General features: G+C 40.7%; 2 protein-coding genes across 2 annotated transcripts in view; one reads left to right on the forward strand and one right to left on the reverse strand.

The window, feature by feature from the left end:
* LOC126198865 (E3 ubiquitin-protein ligase SHPRH) overlaps positions 1 to 15,815 on the reverse strand; it is a 259,483-nt gene that overhangs the window by 222,752 nt on the left and 20,916 nt on the right. The gene's annotated exons all lie outside the window — the stretch shown is intronic.
* LOC126199437 (1-phosphatidylinositol 3-phosphate 5-kinase-like) overlaps positions 2,800 to 15,815 on the forward strand; it is a 134,946-nt gene continuing 121,930 nt past the window's right edge. The window contains exon 1 of the mRNA XM_049936354.1: positions 2,800 to 2,939. Coding sequence (XP_049792311.1) covers positions 2,800 to 2,939 — 140 coding nt within the window. The remainder of the gene's footprint in view (positions 2,940 to 15,815) is intronic.

Consider the following 15,815-nt stretch of genomic DNA (forward strand, 5'->3'; position numbering starts at 1 on the left):
ATTTCACAATTTTTTATTGAAAGTGTCTGATTCGCGGATAAAAGACCATGTACCTGCTTCTGAGTAAAACTTGGAGGTGGCCACTACATCGCGTACGTCTCATCATGTTCTGGTTGACAGAATTTCTAGCCACATAAACCAACACCAACTAATACTTATTTCCAAAAGGAAGGAACGAAAACGAAGAAACTGTCATGTATGTTCCAAAAACAAAGAAAAAGAAGAACAACAAACTTAATGTGTAAGTCTTGTGGAGTTGTGTTACATCTTGGAGGCTGTTTAGCTGCATATCATACGAAAGAGAAATGCTAAGTACCAAAGACAATGCAAATAAACAAATATATGAAACTAACAAATTTTGTATTTATTTATGTATGTATATCTTTGACATTTCATGAAAGTAGGGGAAGAAGGTTGACAACTGAAGAGAACTAAAGGAAATGTAACTTATCCATGAGGGAATTGACTTACAAGGTGCTTGTTCGGCTGATTCTCGATTATTCTTCACTGATATGGGATCCTTACCAGGTAGGACTGATATAAGAGACAGAGAATATCTGACAAAGAGCAGGTAGTTTCATCATGGGATCATTTCGTTGGCGCATCAGCATTACAGAGATGCTCAATAAACTCCAGTGGCAGACACTACAAGAGAGGAGTTATGCATCACAGAGAGGTTTACTATTGAAATTTCGAGAGAATACTTTCCGGGAAGAGTCAGACAACATATTACTTCCTCGCAAATACATCTTGTGAAATGACTACAATGAGAAAATTTGGGAAAATAGAGCTATTACAGATGATTACCAGTAATCATTCTTTCCACATGCCATTCACAAGTGGAACAGGGGAGAGGGGGATCAGTTATTGGCACCAGAAACACCCTCTGCCATATACCACTAGCTGCCTTGCATAGTAGGATGTAGATGTTTATGTAGATGGAGACAGATGCAAACTATCCCGTTAAAGCCTACTTGGGAAGTTTCTAGAATCAGCTGTGAGTGACAAATCTAGGAATACATTGCAACCCCTACATATCACTCTCTTAAGTATAGTGAAGGAAAGATCTGTATAATTACAGCATGCACAACAGCATTTCAGCAATTCTTTTCCTTGCTCTCTCTACATGAATGGAATGGGTGTAAACCCTAATAACTGGTACAATGGAAGTACCCTCTGTCAGGCACTTTAAAGTGGTTTGAAGAGTATAACTTTATTGAAAAGGTATGTAGAGTACTGGATCAGAGGAGTAAAGTAGCAGGTATCTTCTGTTACCTTACAAAAGTATTTGACTCTACAAATCATGGCCTGCTTCTCTTATAAATCAGATAAATATGGTATTAAGGGCAATGCTCTGAAACAGCTTACACCATGCCTGCAGATCAGAAAACAAAAGGTAATTATCAGTTCAAATTCTGTAAATTATTATTCTAAATTAAGTTCAGTATCACAAGGTATGCCTAGAGGCTCCATTTCAGGGCCAATCACGCTCCTATTCTACTTAAATGACTTACCTGTAAATACTTCCCCCCTCAGTTCAGCTTGCAGATGATATTTCTATTTTACTTCAAGATGATGTGTAAAAAAATTCTGAACACTAATGCAAGCACAATGGATAGCTTAGAAAACTGGTTCCAGTTAAATGTGTTGAAACTGAACATTGCAAAAACTCATACGGTACATTTCAAAACCAAATGTTTGAAATGTGTGGTACTTAAAATACAACATAACAACCTACCTATGAAAGACTTGGACATGATCAAATTCGTTGGAGTAAATGTGGACAAGAACTTGAGCTGGAACACACATACTGACTTTCTATCAAATAAGTTACACAGTTTTGCATTTTCAATACAAATACTGGCAAATTCTACTGACACAAAACACAGAAAATAGTCTTATCATAGTTGTTTTGGATCTGTCATTGTCTACGGTATAATTTTGTGGGGAAATTCAAACAGCGTATCTCGAATAGTGGAACTGCAGAAGAAAATTATCAGATACATGTGTACTGCCAGCAAAACAAATTTTACCACCCATTACTTCAGAAGCTACAAATCCTAGCTGTTCCCTCAATATACATTTATGAAATTATAATCTTCCTTCGCAGCAGAACAAAATTATTTGACAATAATCATTTTAATCACACCTACAACATGTGAAATAATAAGAATTTTATGTTACCCACTCACCAATTGAAATTACGTGTACCAAATTCACAGTATATGGGGATGACAATACACAATAAATTAAGTGTGGGGGGGGGGGGGGCGAAGAGAGAGAGAGAGAGAAAGAAAGTATTAAATAGGAAGCCAGAGATTCTAAAAATAAGGCTACAACAGATCCTGTGGGAGAAATGCTACCAGTCAGTGGAAGAATTCATAGAGGATGAAATAATAATTTGAGCAAGGAATAACTTAATGTTTGATTATTTTTTTTATTTGTGTGTGTGTGTGTGTATATAATAGTGTTATTATTAGGCTGTTACTGTTATCGTAAGTCATTCTATGTTTATGGTGAAGTTTTAGCGCAATTTTGACAAGTCTCCTGTATCTGAATAAAATGATTTAGATTACATATGTTATGAGGCTAATAAACCACAGTTTACAGTGTAGATGCATTGGACAACTTGGCTGAAAATCCAAAAACTTGAAAACCATAGTTTTTTTGGTATGCTGTAAACCTACGTTTTATTTACAGTTTGTCCAACTTAGAGAAAAATATTATGAAAACATATTCAACATGTGACAGACATGCTCCTGCCTTGTAAGGAGATTTCATGCTGTTGGAGAAGTTGTGATGTGGCATGCTCTTGCTAAGCAGCAGCAGCAGCAGCAGCAGCAGCAGCAGCAGCAGCCGCCAGCAGCTCTTCCTGCACTACACCTAGCAGTCGTGGCCGGGGACTGGGCCAGAGGCACGCAGCAGCTGAATTACATCACGTAATCTGTCTGCGTAATACACTTACCTCGGACAGATGGTGATCTATGTTATGAAGGGTGTTCAATAAGTAAGGCAGCAGATTTTTTTCCTCGGCCAATTTCAGCTGAAAGAAATGCAAAATTTGTTGTGGGACATTTTGGAATATTCCTGCTTCAGCTCCTACAGTTTCATATAGTTGCAGTAGGTGGCAGCACTGTATTTAGCCTTCAACGTGTGTTCCAAGCACAGAGCCGTCACTGAGTTTCTTTCGGTGGAAAACCATTGCACGACATACGTTCACAGATGCTCGCAGAATGTCTACGGAGATCTGGCAGTGAACAAAAGCTTGGTGAACTATTGTGTCAGGCACGTGTCACCATTGCAACAAGGTCACGCAAATCTGTCCTATCTCCCGTGTGAAAGCCGGCTGCACACGGCTGTGACTCTCGGAATGCTGGATTATGCAGACACATTCATTCGAGGTGATAGATGGATCACAATTACATACCTCACTACTCAAATGGATGTCTCCATTGGTAGTACTGACACACACATTAACCACTTGGGGTATTCAAAGGTGTGTGCTTGCTGGGTTCCTCACTAACAGAAGACCATAAAGAGCAACAAAAGACAATCTGTGCAGAATTGCTTGTGCGCTATGAGACTGATCATGACAACTTTTTGTCGATTGTCATCACAGCGGATGAAATGTGGGTTCATCACTTTGAACCGGAAACAAAACGCAATCCATGGGGTGACCCCTCAGTACCTCTCCTCCAAAGAAAAAGCTCAAAAAGTCACACCCTCAGCTGGTAAAGTCACGGTGACAGTCTTCTGGAACTCTGAAGGAGTTATTCTGTCTGATGTCCTTCCTAAAAGTGCAACAATCAGCTCTGAAATGTATTGTGGTACACTCGAGAAACTGAAGGAACAGCTTCAGCGTGCTTGTGCGCTATGAGACTGATCATGACAACTTTTTGTCGATTGTCATCACAGCGGATGAAATGTGGGTTCATCACTTTGAACCGGAAACAAAACGCAATCCATGGGGTGACCCCTCAGTACCTCTCCTCCAAAGAAAAAGCTCAAAAAGTCACACCCTCAGCTGGTAAAGTCACGGTGACAGTCTTCTGGAACTCTGAAGGAGTTATTCTGTCTGATGTCCTTCCTAAAAGTGCAACAATCAGCTCTGAAATGTATTGTGGTACACTCGAGAAACTGAAGGAACAGCTTCAGCGTGTTTGCTGCTACAAAAATGTAAACTAAATTCTCCTTCTCAATGACAACGCAAAGCATCACACGACTGTGTGCACCTAAGAGGAACTCACTCACATATCTACCTATATTGAGAGGGGTGTTCCACAGTATACACTCACTGTAAAGCAACTTCTACAGAAACAGACACTACTGCATAACAGTACATCCACTCTAGAGCCAGGATCTCATTCATCCCAACGGAGGATGCACTCTGCAGCGAGCAGTATGTCGATGGTGGGGACGTTATTGATGCACCGAGATATTGTCGACAAGCAGAGTGGTATCGTGTGGGCAGACAGGTCCTCCCAGTAACGTGGCATAAGGCTGTTGCATTGAATGGAGATTATGCTGAAAAATAAAGTTTTGTACCCAAAGGAGTGGGGAATAAAGTAGTGTATTGGAATCCTGAATACAACCAACTTGCTTTGAGAAAAAAATAAGTTGCATTACTTATTGAATGCCCCCTCGAAGTTTACATGTACGTTCCAACTGTTCCTCATCATATGGTTATTAAGCCACCAGACTGATGTTCTAGGCCGTTAGTTTTACATCTACATTTACATCTACATAAATGCTCTGCATACCACTGTGAATCACATGGCAAAAAGTACTTACCATCGTACCAGTTATTAGATGCTTTTCCCATTCCATTCACATATGGAGTGTGAGAAAAATGCTTCTGTGTGTGCTTTAATTAATCTAATCTTGTTCTAATGATACCTCATGAGTGACACATAGGGTGTTATAGTATATTCTTAAATTTGTCATTTAATGCTGGTTCTTGAAACTTTGTAAGTATGCTTTCTTGGGATAGTTTGCATCTCCATAACACACTCCCTTGGGTCAAACAAACCTGCGACCATTCATGCTGCCCTTCTCTGTATACACTCATTATCCCCTGTTAATCCTATTTGGTACGGACTCTACATACTTGAGCAATATTCTAGGATGGCTTGCACAAATGTTTTGCAAGCAATCTCCTTTGTAGACTGGTTGTGCTTTCCTAGTATTCTACCAATGAACTGAAGCCTACCACCTGATTTACCTACAGCTGACAATATCTGATATTTCATTTTGTATCCCTAAAAACTGTTACACTCAAGTTCTGTGCTAGTTGACAAATTCCATTTGTGACTTCTTGATATTGTACTCTTGTTGTTATTGTGGTCTTCAGTCCAAAGACTGGTTTGATGCAGCTATCCATGCTGCTCTATTCTGTGCAAGCCTCTTAAAATCTAACTACTGCAGCTTACATCCTTCTGAATCTTCTTACTGAATTCATCTCTTGGTCTCCCTCTACAATTTTTACCCCCCCACACTTCACTCCATTACTAAATTGGTGATTCCTTGATGCCTCAGAATGTGCCCTACCAACCAATCCCTTCTTCTAATCAGCTTGTGCCACAAATTTCTTTTCTTTCCAATCCTCTTCAGTGCCTCCTCATTAGTTATGTGATCTACCCATCTAATCTTTAGCATTCTTCTGTGGACCCACATTTTAAAAGCTTCAATATTCTTGTCTAAACCGCTTATCAACCATGTTTTACTTCCACACACAGCTACCATCTCATACAAATACTTTCAGAAAGGACTCCCTGACACTTAAATCTATACTTGACGTTAACAAATTTCTCTTCTTCAGAGACACTTTTATTGCCAATGCCAGTCTAAATTTTATATCCTCCCTACTTCTACTATCATCAATTATCTTGCTTCCCAAATAGCAAAACTCATCTACTACTTTAAGTGTCTCATTTCCTAATCTAACTCCCTCAGCACCATCTGATTTAATTTGACTACATTCCACTATCCTCATTTTGCTTTCGTTGATGTTCATGTTACATCCTCCTTTCAAGACACTGTCCACTCGATTCAACCGCTCTTCCAAGTGCTTTGCTGTTCGTGACAGAATTACAATGTCACTGGCAAAACTCACGAGTTTTTATTTCTTCTCCCTGGACTTTAATTCCAACTCCAAATTTTTCTTTTGTTTCCTTTACTGCTTGCTCAATAAACAGGTTGAATAACATCGGGGATAGGTTACAACCTTGTTTCACCCCCTTCTCAACCACTGTTTCCCTTTCATGCCACTTGACTCTTATAACTGCCATCTGTTTTCTGTACAAAATTTAAATAAACTTTCACTCCCTGCATTTTACCCCTGCCACCTTTAGAACTTGAAAGAGATTATTCCACTCAACATTGTCAAAAGCTTCCTGTAAGTCTAAAATGCTATAAACATAGGTTTGCCTTTCCTCAACCTATCTTCTACGAGGAGTTGTAGGGTCATTATTGCCTCACACGACCCTACATTTCTCTGGATTTCAAACTGCTCTTCACAGGTTGGCTTCTACCAGTTTTTCCATTCTTCAGCAAAGGATTCATGTTAGTATTTTGCAACAGTGATGTATTAAACTGATAGTTCGGCAATTTTTTGTACGCATAGGATACCATATTTTATCATTTTGTGAAGTGCACAATTTTACAATTCTGATCATTTAAAGCAAACTGCCAACCTTTAAACCACTGAGCCAAATAAATATTTGTAAAGTTTTTTTCAGACAGTATTTTTTACAGATAACTACATTAACTGCAAGAAGTCTGAGACTGCTATTAACACTGTCTGCAGGTTATCAGTACACAATATGAAGGGTCTCAAGTCATTTCCCTGGAGCACACCTGAAGTTCCTTCTACATCTGTCGACGACTCTCCGTCTGAAGTAAAGTGCTGCACCCTCCCAACAAAGAAAGACCAAATCCAGTTTAAAAAACTGCTTGATACCCCATACTAGCATACTTTTGATAATAAGTGTAGATGTCGTACTGAGTCAAATGGTTTTTCGAAATCATGAAATATATTTCATCTAGCTGACTGCCTTTATCCATGCCTTTCAGCATGTAATGTGAGAACTGGGTTGAGCAAATTCATAATAAAGATTACATGCGAGTCCGAGGTAACTGTCTTTGGACTCAATTTATTCAACTGTCTTACTGTATAGGAGTACAGTACTATAAAGCATTGTCTGCGCAAAAGTTCAGTCACTGTGATTATCGTCAAGTACTTGTGTGAACTCACTACATTTGAGTATGGATTCTGTTGCTCTCAAGCTGTAAGGAAATACTATACATAACTATCAACAAGAGTCACAACAGAAACAGGCAGCAAAAAATTCTGTGGTAATATCGGTAATGAATTCAGCACGAAAATACTTACAACTTTCTCACCAACAAATACAGAAATAAAGATTTGTGTCATGAATAGTTTTTGCTGTGGCATAATCAAGCAATGGAAATAATTTTGTTATGGCATTAGAGACAGCTGCAGCAATTGTAACACTAGGCTGAGTACATCAGTAGACCCTCTGCCTGTATTTTTGCTGTCCGAAGAAGCCTGGGAGGAGAGGGAGATGTCATCCCCAACAGTATTTGAGGCATTATTGGCACACTGTTTATATTTACAGAAACTAATTTCACTGCTGTGCTTCAAACCAGTAGAGTTCCACCTGTTGAGAAAGGGGGACCAACCAAATGACCTGAGAATGGATTTTTTGAGAAATGTCTATATTTAATTGATTATAAGATTTTAGTCCATCCAGAAGGTGTGCTTGGATGAATGGATGGGATTAAAGTGACCTAACTATGAGGTTATCAGTCCCTCAATCATTTTTGTGTCAAGCTGGGACAATCCCCAGAGAGGAAGGGTAAAAAAGGAAAAACCCTGATGAACCCGACTGTATCCAAGAATCGATAAAACCAAGAGAGACAAACAACCTGAAGTGAGAGATGGCTAAAAGAATGAAAATGGGAGAGTTGTCTCACACCAAAAGCAGTTTGAGGCCTCCAGGTCACACCGTGCGATGGGAGACACAGCCCTGCATCTGACCACTGCTTCCACCCTGTGGTGTCTATCACTAGCACCAGAGGTAGTGTGTCATCAAGTTTACGATTCTATTGTAAGATGGCCAAATTAAGGGAGTCCAGTAGGATGTGGCCACTGTCAGATGGGCACAACACCAATAGCGGGCTGGATCCTCACATCAGAGGATGTGGCCGTTGGTCAGCCATGTGTCACCAACACAAAGCTGACTGACAAGAAAATGTTCCAACAAGACATGTCGAAACCTACCCTGAAATTTATTACACAAGAAGAACACAACGAAAGAAATGCACTCTCAAAATTTCAGTAGCTAAGAGGCACTGCATGTATTTTGTAAAAAAATGCTGAAGTTACACAATTTTGCCACGCAAAGAACACCTTATAACAGTGGTTTGTACAGCAGTTCACAGACACCAATTTTAGGCACCTACATACTGGTTTACAATGGAACAAATGGAAGTGAACACATGAGAATGAGCATTTGCAGAAAATTCTCTACCATTTGCTCGTATGTAGGTAGAATCGTTTATACCAGAGGGAACGGAAGAGAACACAAGGTAACAAAAATTTCCTGTGAACATTGTGTTTTTAGTTTTTGGAGCTAATATTTGGCATACAGGATACAGCTCTATCTTGTTAGAGCCACAGTGCGAAACTTTGCTATTCAGTGAGGATTATTTTGCATGGTGAGTGCACTGTTCTTGATGGAGTATGCAAAATGGCGCACGGAAGATTGAATTTACAGGTAAGTGTGTCAATTTTTATGAAAGTGTGACACGCATGGAGATCGAGCACCATACACGGAATTACATCTCCAGCTCTCCTTACCACTGGTCCAAAATTTTCCTTGTATGTTGGCTGCTATTTTTACCCGGCTTCTCATTATCATTGAGGGGAAAGTTATAAACAGAACACTAATTATCGACATCGAGCATCATCTCAAGATGTGACACTGCTAGTTGCTCCACTACACGTGTAATGGCTAATGGTCATATTCTTTCTTGTTTCTTTTGTTCTGAAACAAAAACGGTCTAGTGGCAAAGTGCGTGCTTCATGATCCAGATAGTGTGGGTTTAAATCCCGTTCAGACCACAACTTTTTCACTATGATTTTTAACCGAGCATTGACTTCTCACAGATGTTGGAGTGGCCACGAAAGACGTGGTTCATGTTCCACATTAAACTGCTGGTCTCCATTTTCCAATCAGGCAGGACGCATAAGTAGCTGCAGTGGTGTCCAGGTGAAAGACCTGCAAGAGGCCTACCGGGTACACCGCACAGAATTCTCTTTTGCTTGTGCTTGTTTGCTCTGGTGAAAACCTGGCTTAAACTATATAAACATTTTTTTAATAACTTCATATCGACAGTTCAATTCTTGCACATGTAATTCTGATAAAAATGGCTAGCAGAGAAAATCATGGCAGTGTTTGATGTCACAGATGACTTCCATCAATGACGACTTGTAATTTGTTGAAATGAAATGTGTCTTGCAGTACTACATTTTATAACGATTCCTGTAGGTCATTCCTTATAATGTTTGAATGTCAAACATGTGACTATCAGTGAAACAGTTCTTTGTTTATTCCCTGTAGTCGTCACAAAAATGTGAAGTGTCTATTGAACGACCAAAACAAACATTTTTCTTGCACCAGGCACACCGGAAAAAAGAAAAATTGATGCAGTCAGGCACTTCACAGTAACCACTAGTTTTATTTAAACTGAACTGGGATGGAGTCAGAAATGGTCCTGGCCATTGCTCTGCATATTGCGCTACATACCACGCATACTTGGTCACATTCGTAAAGCGTGGCGAAGAAAACTAGTAATGCACAAATGACTGGAGCTTAAGAATACTGTTCTGCTGATAAACCTGAAATGAGAGAGAGGTGTCGGAAAGTATGCGGTCTGATAATTTCCTGAAAAATGCTTTCCACTGTCGAAAAAATTCTTCATCGAAAGGTTGAATCGCACTAGTAGTTCCAGGCGGAATCCACATTACACCTACTGATTTTTCGTCATCCTCCACGAAAACAGAGCCGTCATTATGTCCAGACCATGAATCCCACAAAAGCAATGAATTAATTTCTGCAGCTGGTAGGAATACGTTTCGAACAAAATGTTGAAAATTATTCTTTCCCATTTTTCCAGATTTTGATACATCAATTGCAAGATTTTTGCAACTAAACAGTCACACTTTTATTTTTGCTCCTAATTTGCCTTGCGGCTCTGGAAGACAGACATACAGCTGCGGAAACAGTAAACCACTCATACTTATCACTGGAATTATCGTATATGAATGTGTCATTGCATTCATTGACTGAGCAACCGACTCTGTCTTTTTCTCGCCCCGAAATGATAAAGTGCAGTGTGCATGCAGTTCTTTCACGAAACCTGACTGATCAGCTTTATAAACAGCAGTTGCGGGGACAACAGCAAGTTTCGTCTTTACGTCAGCTATGAATTTCTCTACAGAACTGTCTATCATTGGTAGCTGCTCTACATGTTTACATGACATAAACTTGGTAATTTTGTGACTTCCTATTCTGTACGATTTCTTGTATCATTCAGATGGTTTTGGGTTTACATTTTGTGCATATTTCTCACTTCATGTAATTCATTCTTCCATTTTTACAGTTCACACTCCAATTTTGTGAAACAAAAATGCATTTGCACAGTGCGTAACTTCAAGCATTTTTCCCTCCTTCGTTTAACCAATATTTCACTGCCTTCTCTTTTTTGCTGAAAGCTGTTGCACTATGTGTCTTTTTATTTTTAGGCCTGGAAAGTATGCTTCTTCAGAACTGTTACTGGCACAATTGACGTCATCTGAACCACAATTCATGGAATCATCACAGTTACTTCCTATTTCTTCTAACATATACACAATTCCAAACGAAATGTCGAAATCATTTGAATGAATGTCAAGGAAATCAACTAAATGTACATCCTCAGATGTAGGTCTTCATATTTAATCGTTGCTAAATTGAGAACGTTAATTGAATTCCACATTACTGTGAAACTGGAAGGAAAAAAAAGGTACTTTGGCAGGTACACATTACGAAAGCACAATAAATATTAATTCAGCATTACCTGTATTGTCAATACTTACCAGTAATGCAAAAAGCAACTGATAATTTGTAATAGCCTAGATGTTACTTAAGTGGCTAATCTGAGAGAATAGTAACTGTGTTCTGTAGTGTCAGAGAACTATCAATGAACAGTAACCTGACACATCCTTTGAAAATTACGATCGGATTGTGTCGTGTTTCCTGTTTGCAAATGTACCGCTGACCTTGTGTGTGTGTGTGTGTGTGTGTGTGTGCGCGCATTTATACCGCCGCCGCCTGGTGCGCTACAAATTGGCAATTTTCAGCTATTATTTTTTAATACTTGCAGTGTCTCTTAGCAGCTAACATTTTGACAAAGCATCTTTTTGTTGTCTTCTTCCAGTGTAAAAAATTTCAGGGTAGGTTTCGACATGTCTTATTGGGCCATTCCCTTGCGAGAGCAGTAGATTGCCTGTCAGGAGAAGCACAAAGGAAAGAGTGCCACACAGTCATGGTTCTCTTTATGATTCACAGTTTATTCAGAGAAATCAGGGCATACCAATCCATGTTCCAAGCCTCCAACAATTGATGGCACACAGTCAACCGAAAGTCCAGTTCCAGTATCCCCATCTCCTAAGACGGCATCCTGGTAGCCAATTTGGCCAACTGATCAGAATGTTCGTTCCTGATGTGACTTGGAATTCGCACAAAAACAACCGATTGTCCACCCAACATTGTGGAGATCACAAAAGAAAAGAGACCCTGGATATTCACAACCAATAAATGTCAAGGACAGCCTAACGACTACTCAGGGAGACCCTGCTGATTAAGAACATCTTGCTCATGGAGTGCAAGAACAAACGTGGCTGAGGACTCAAGTGATGGCCACCAATTCTACTTTGTTTTAGGGCACAAAAAGAACTCAATCCATAACCTTACAACACAAATATGAAAAGGAGGTTAAAAGTCACTACACATTAACCGTCATCGACGGAAGGAAAGAGCTGAGAACAAGGACTTCCTCTTGGAGAAAGGTCCATAAAATATGGTGTAGAGACAGCGGAGGTCCTGAACTAAAGATTAAATGTCCTTCGACATATTGCTACAATGGATAAAAAGTATAATGCCGTTGACAGCCCATGTGTTGTTCGCTAAAATGGCTGATAACTCAGACTGCAAACATACACTAGAAGGCAAGCAGTTAAAAACGGGCATTTGGTCAGGACATGCTGAAATGCCAAAGGTTGATGACAATGAGTACTTAGTGGCAGGGCATCACCACCTAACAAATGACAATGGCTAAAAATGACAGTGCCCAAAACACAACTGTCTAAAATGGTCTCCTCATAGTGAGAGGGCCAAGAGGAAGTTGGCCAAGCCGCTAGGAGAGGTTTAATTCCCTGAAGCTTATCTCATGAAGGGAAGACCAGTGATGATGCCAAACTGACACCACCTGCTGACAGACAGCAATGTGGAGATCATCCGAAGGAATGGAAGAGCTAGCAGGCACGAGGACTGCAGTCTCGGCGGCAACTCCAGCAGCCTCATTTCCCATTGCAGCGATATGACCATGAATCCACATAAACATTAGAGTAGCTCCATCAAGAGCGAGCAAGTGGAAGATTTCTTGGATCTGTTGTGCAAAGGGATGGACTGCATATAGCATACAGGGCACTGAGGGAACTGGAGTACATGACGCAATTCAAAAGCCAGTGTCACTGGGTGTACTGCGTGGCCTGATAGAGGGCAAAGAACTTGAGCAGTGTTCTGGAAGCTGATACAGAAAGTAGTTGGTGCCAATGACAAGGGCATACCCAATACCACACTCAAGTCTTAGAGCCATCAGTGTACATGAAGGTGCCATCGCTAAGTTGTGTGCGAAGGTTGAGAAACTTACAGTAATAGATCGAATATGGAGTAGTTGCCTTATGAAGCGAATGAAGTCCAAGATGAACATGAGCTGCTGCATGAAGCCAAGGTGGTGAAGGATTCACACTCATCAGGAATGTGGCAGGTAGCGTGAAGCTAAGCTGCCGGAGCAAGAGCCAAAAGCGAACACTGGGATGTAACGGAGAAGGAAATGCCCCACATTGGCAGTCAAGGAAGTCATCAACAGATACTGCATAGAGACTCTCAACTAGTATAGTGTAGAAGGCGCCAGTGGCCAAACGGATTCCACAATGGTGGATTGCATTGAGATGACGTAAGATGGATGGATGTGCAGACAAATGAATGAAACACCCATAGTCTAGTTTTGAACGGACAACAGATCAGTACAAATGGAGATGGGTGATCCGATCTGCTCTCCAGGAAGTACTGCATAGGACACTGAGGCACCGGGTACAGAAGGGAAGAGGTAAGACATGTGGGAGGACCAAGAAAGTTTTCTATCAAGCGTGAGTCCCATGAATTTCATAGTTTCTGCAAATAGAAGAGCAACAGGCCCAAGAAGTAAAAACGATGGAAGAACCCCACAATGCCACCAGAAATTCATACAAATGGTTTTGTCAGAGGAAAAGCAAAAGCACTGCCAATGCTCCACGAGTAAAGACGATCGAGACGTCACTGAAGACGCCATTCAAGGAGATAAGACTGTGGAGAACTGCAATAGACAGTAAAGTTTTTCACGGTAAATGATGACAGCCAAAACAGTTGCAGGATACAGATTTATTAAAATTCTTGACCAAGGTTTCCGTATATATAAATATACCTTCATCAGAAGTAAAAAATCTAAAATTACATCCTGCAATGGAGATTAATAAAACAATTGTGCCAATCTCCATTGCAGGATGTAATTTTAGATTTTTTACTCCTGCTGAAGGTATATTTATATATACGGAAACCTTGGTCAAGAATTTTAATAAATCTTTATCCTGCAACTGTTTTGGCTGTCATCATTTACCGTGAAGAATTTCAACTGCTGCTGTTTCAGCCATGTTTAAAATCTTGAGATAGCAAAGTCCATGATGAAAAGGGGGCTGGAGATGCCCGGTGAAAGACAGGCCACAATAGGGTCAATGACTATAGCAAAGATGATGACACTCAGGACGAAGCCTTGAGGGATCCCATTCTCCTGGATAAAGATGTCTGCGAAGGCCGAACCCACATGTACCTTGAAAACTTGGTCTTTTAAAAAATTCCTGAAGGAAATGGGGCAGGCGCCCTCGGAAGCCCTACATGTATAAAATATGGAAGATACCAGTCCTCACAAGCAGGTGTCGTAAGCTTTCTTTAAATAAAAAAATGTAGCCACAATTTGGTATTTGCGTAGAAAACCATTCATGACTTGGATTGACAAAGTGATGAGATGGACAATTGCATAATGGCGCACTCGAGATCCACACTGAGCAATGGTTAGTAGATACCAACCGGCCAAGAATCATACGATACATCACCTTGCAAACACAACTGGTGAGAGAAATGGGATGGTAGCTAGAAAGAAGGTGTTTGTTCTCACTGGGCTTAGGAATGGGTATGATAGTAGCTTCACGCCAGTGTCTGGGAAGCGTGCCATCAGCCCAAATGTGATTGTACATATGAAGGAGGAAGTAATTACCCACAAGAGAAAGGTGCTGAATGTTAACATCGTCCAGCCCTGGGGCAGAAGACTGAGATTAAGTGAGAGCATGATCTGCACTTGTTTCTGAGGAAGGACAGGGGATGATGGTGGGTGAGCTTGAAATCTCTGCAAAATAGTGGCCTAAGGTGTTGGAGATAGCAATAAGGTCCACAATGACATCATCTGCTACGGTCAGGCTGGAAACTGGGGAATGGACCTTGGTCCCAGAGAGTCAACAGAGGTTGCCCCATAATGACAGAAGAGGGAGTGCAACTGTTAAAAGAATTAATAAATGAAATCCAGATAGCTTTTTTGCTATCCCAAAGAATGTGACAACACTGTGCACTGTTTATAACAAATACAGTTCACCCTTGAAGTATGACGGTTAAACACACAGAGAGCACGTCTCTGTGCATGAATTGCATTGTGGCATGCCTCAGTCCACTAAGGGACTGGCACATGGCATGGTAAAGATGAAGTGCGAGGTATGAAATTTTCTGCAGTGGTAAGGATAATGTTTGTATTGTACTCTATGTGGTAATCACAACTAGGGAAATGGTGTTAATTGAAGGTTGCCAGGGAGGAGTAAAGCCTCCACTTGGCCTTCGAAAGCTGCCAATTGGATTTACACACAGGTAGGGTAGAAGTTTGCAAACAGATAGGACATGGGAAATATTTGGTGAAGTATGTGTCAAGGAGAGTGGACCACTTGAGATAGGGGCAAGATAGACAATGCAGAACGAGAAGTCCAAATGGATATAAGTGCGCGTGGAGTCTGCAAGGAATGAGGGTGCTCCAGTGGTAAGACAAACGACAGGTTATGGAATAGCTCCACAGGGGACAGTGTGTATTAAGGTCGGCGAGCAGCAAAAAGGGGTGAGGGAGTTGACCTTAAAGCTGGAGGAAGTCTGCCCTAGTGACACTAAATGATGCAGACGTTGCAAACAGAAAAGGTGAAGCGAGGAAGGATAATGTGGACTGCAACAGCTTGCAGTCGAGTGTTCAGTGAGATGATTTGTCTACGAATGTCATGCCAGGTGAGCAGCCTGACTCCCACTTGAGATGGAATGCCATACTTGTGTGGAAGGTCAAAGCAGACTGGAAGGAAATGCGAGAGGTCAAAACGGTCGTGAGGACACAATTTTGTTTCTAGGAGA

The sequence above is a fragment of the Schistocerca nitens genome, chromosome 8 (assembly GCF_023898315.1).
Source record: "Schistocerca nitens isolate TAMUIC-IGC-003100 chromosome 8, iqSchNite1.1, whole genome shotgun sequence".
Lineage (NCBI taxonomy): Eukaryota > Metazoa > Arthropoda > Insecta > Orthoptera > Acrididae > Schistocerca > Schistocerca nitens.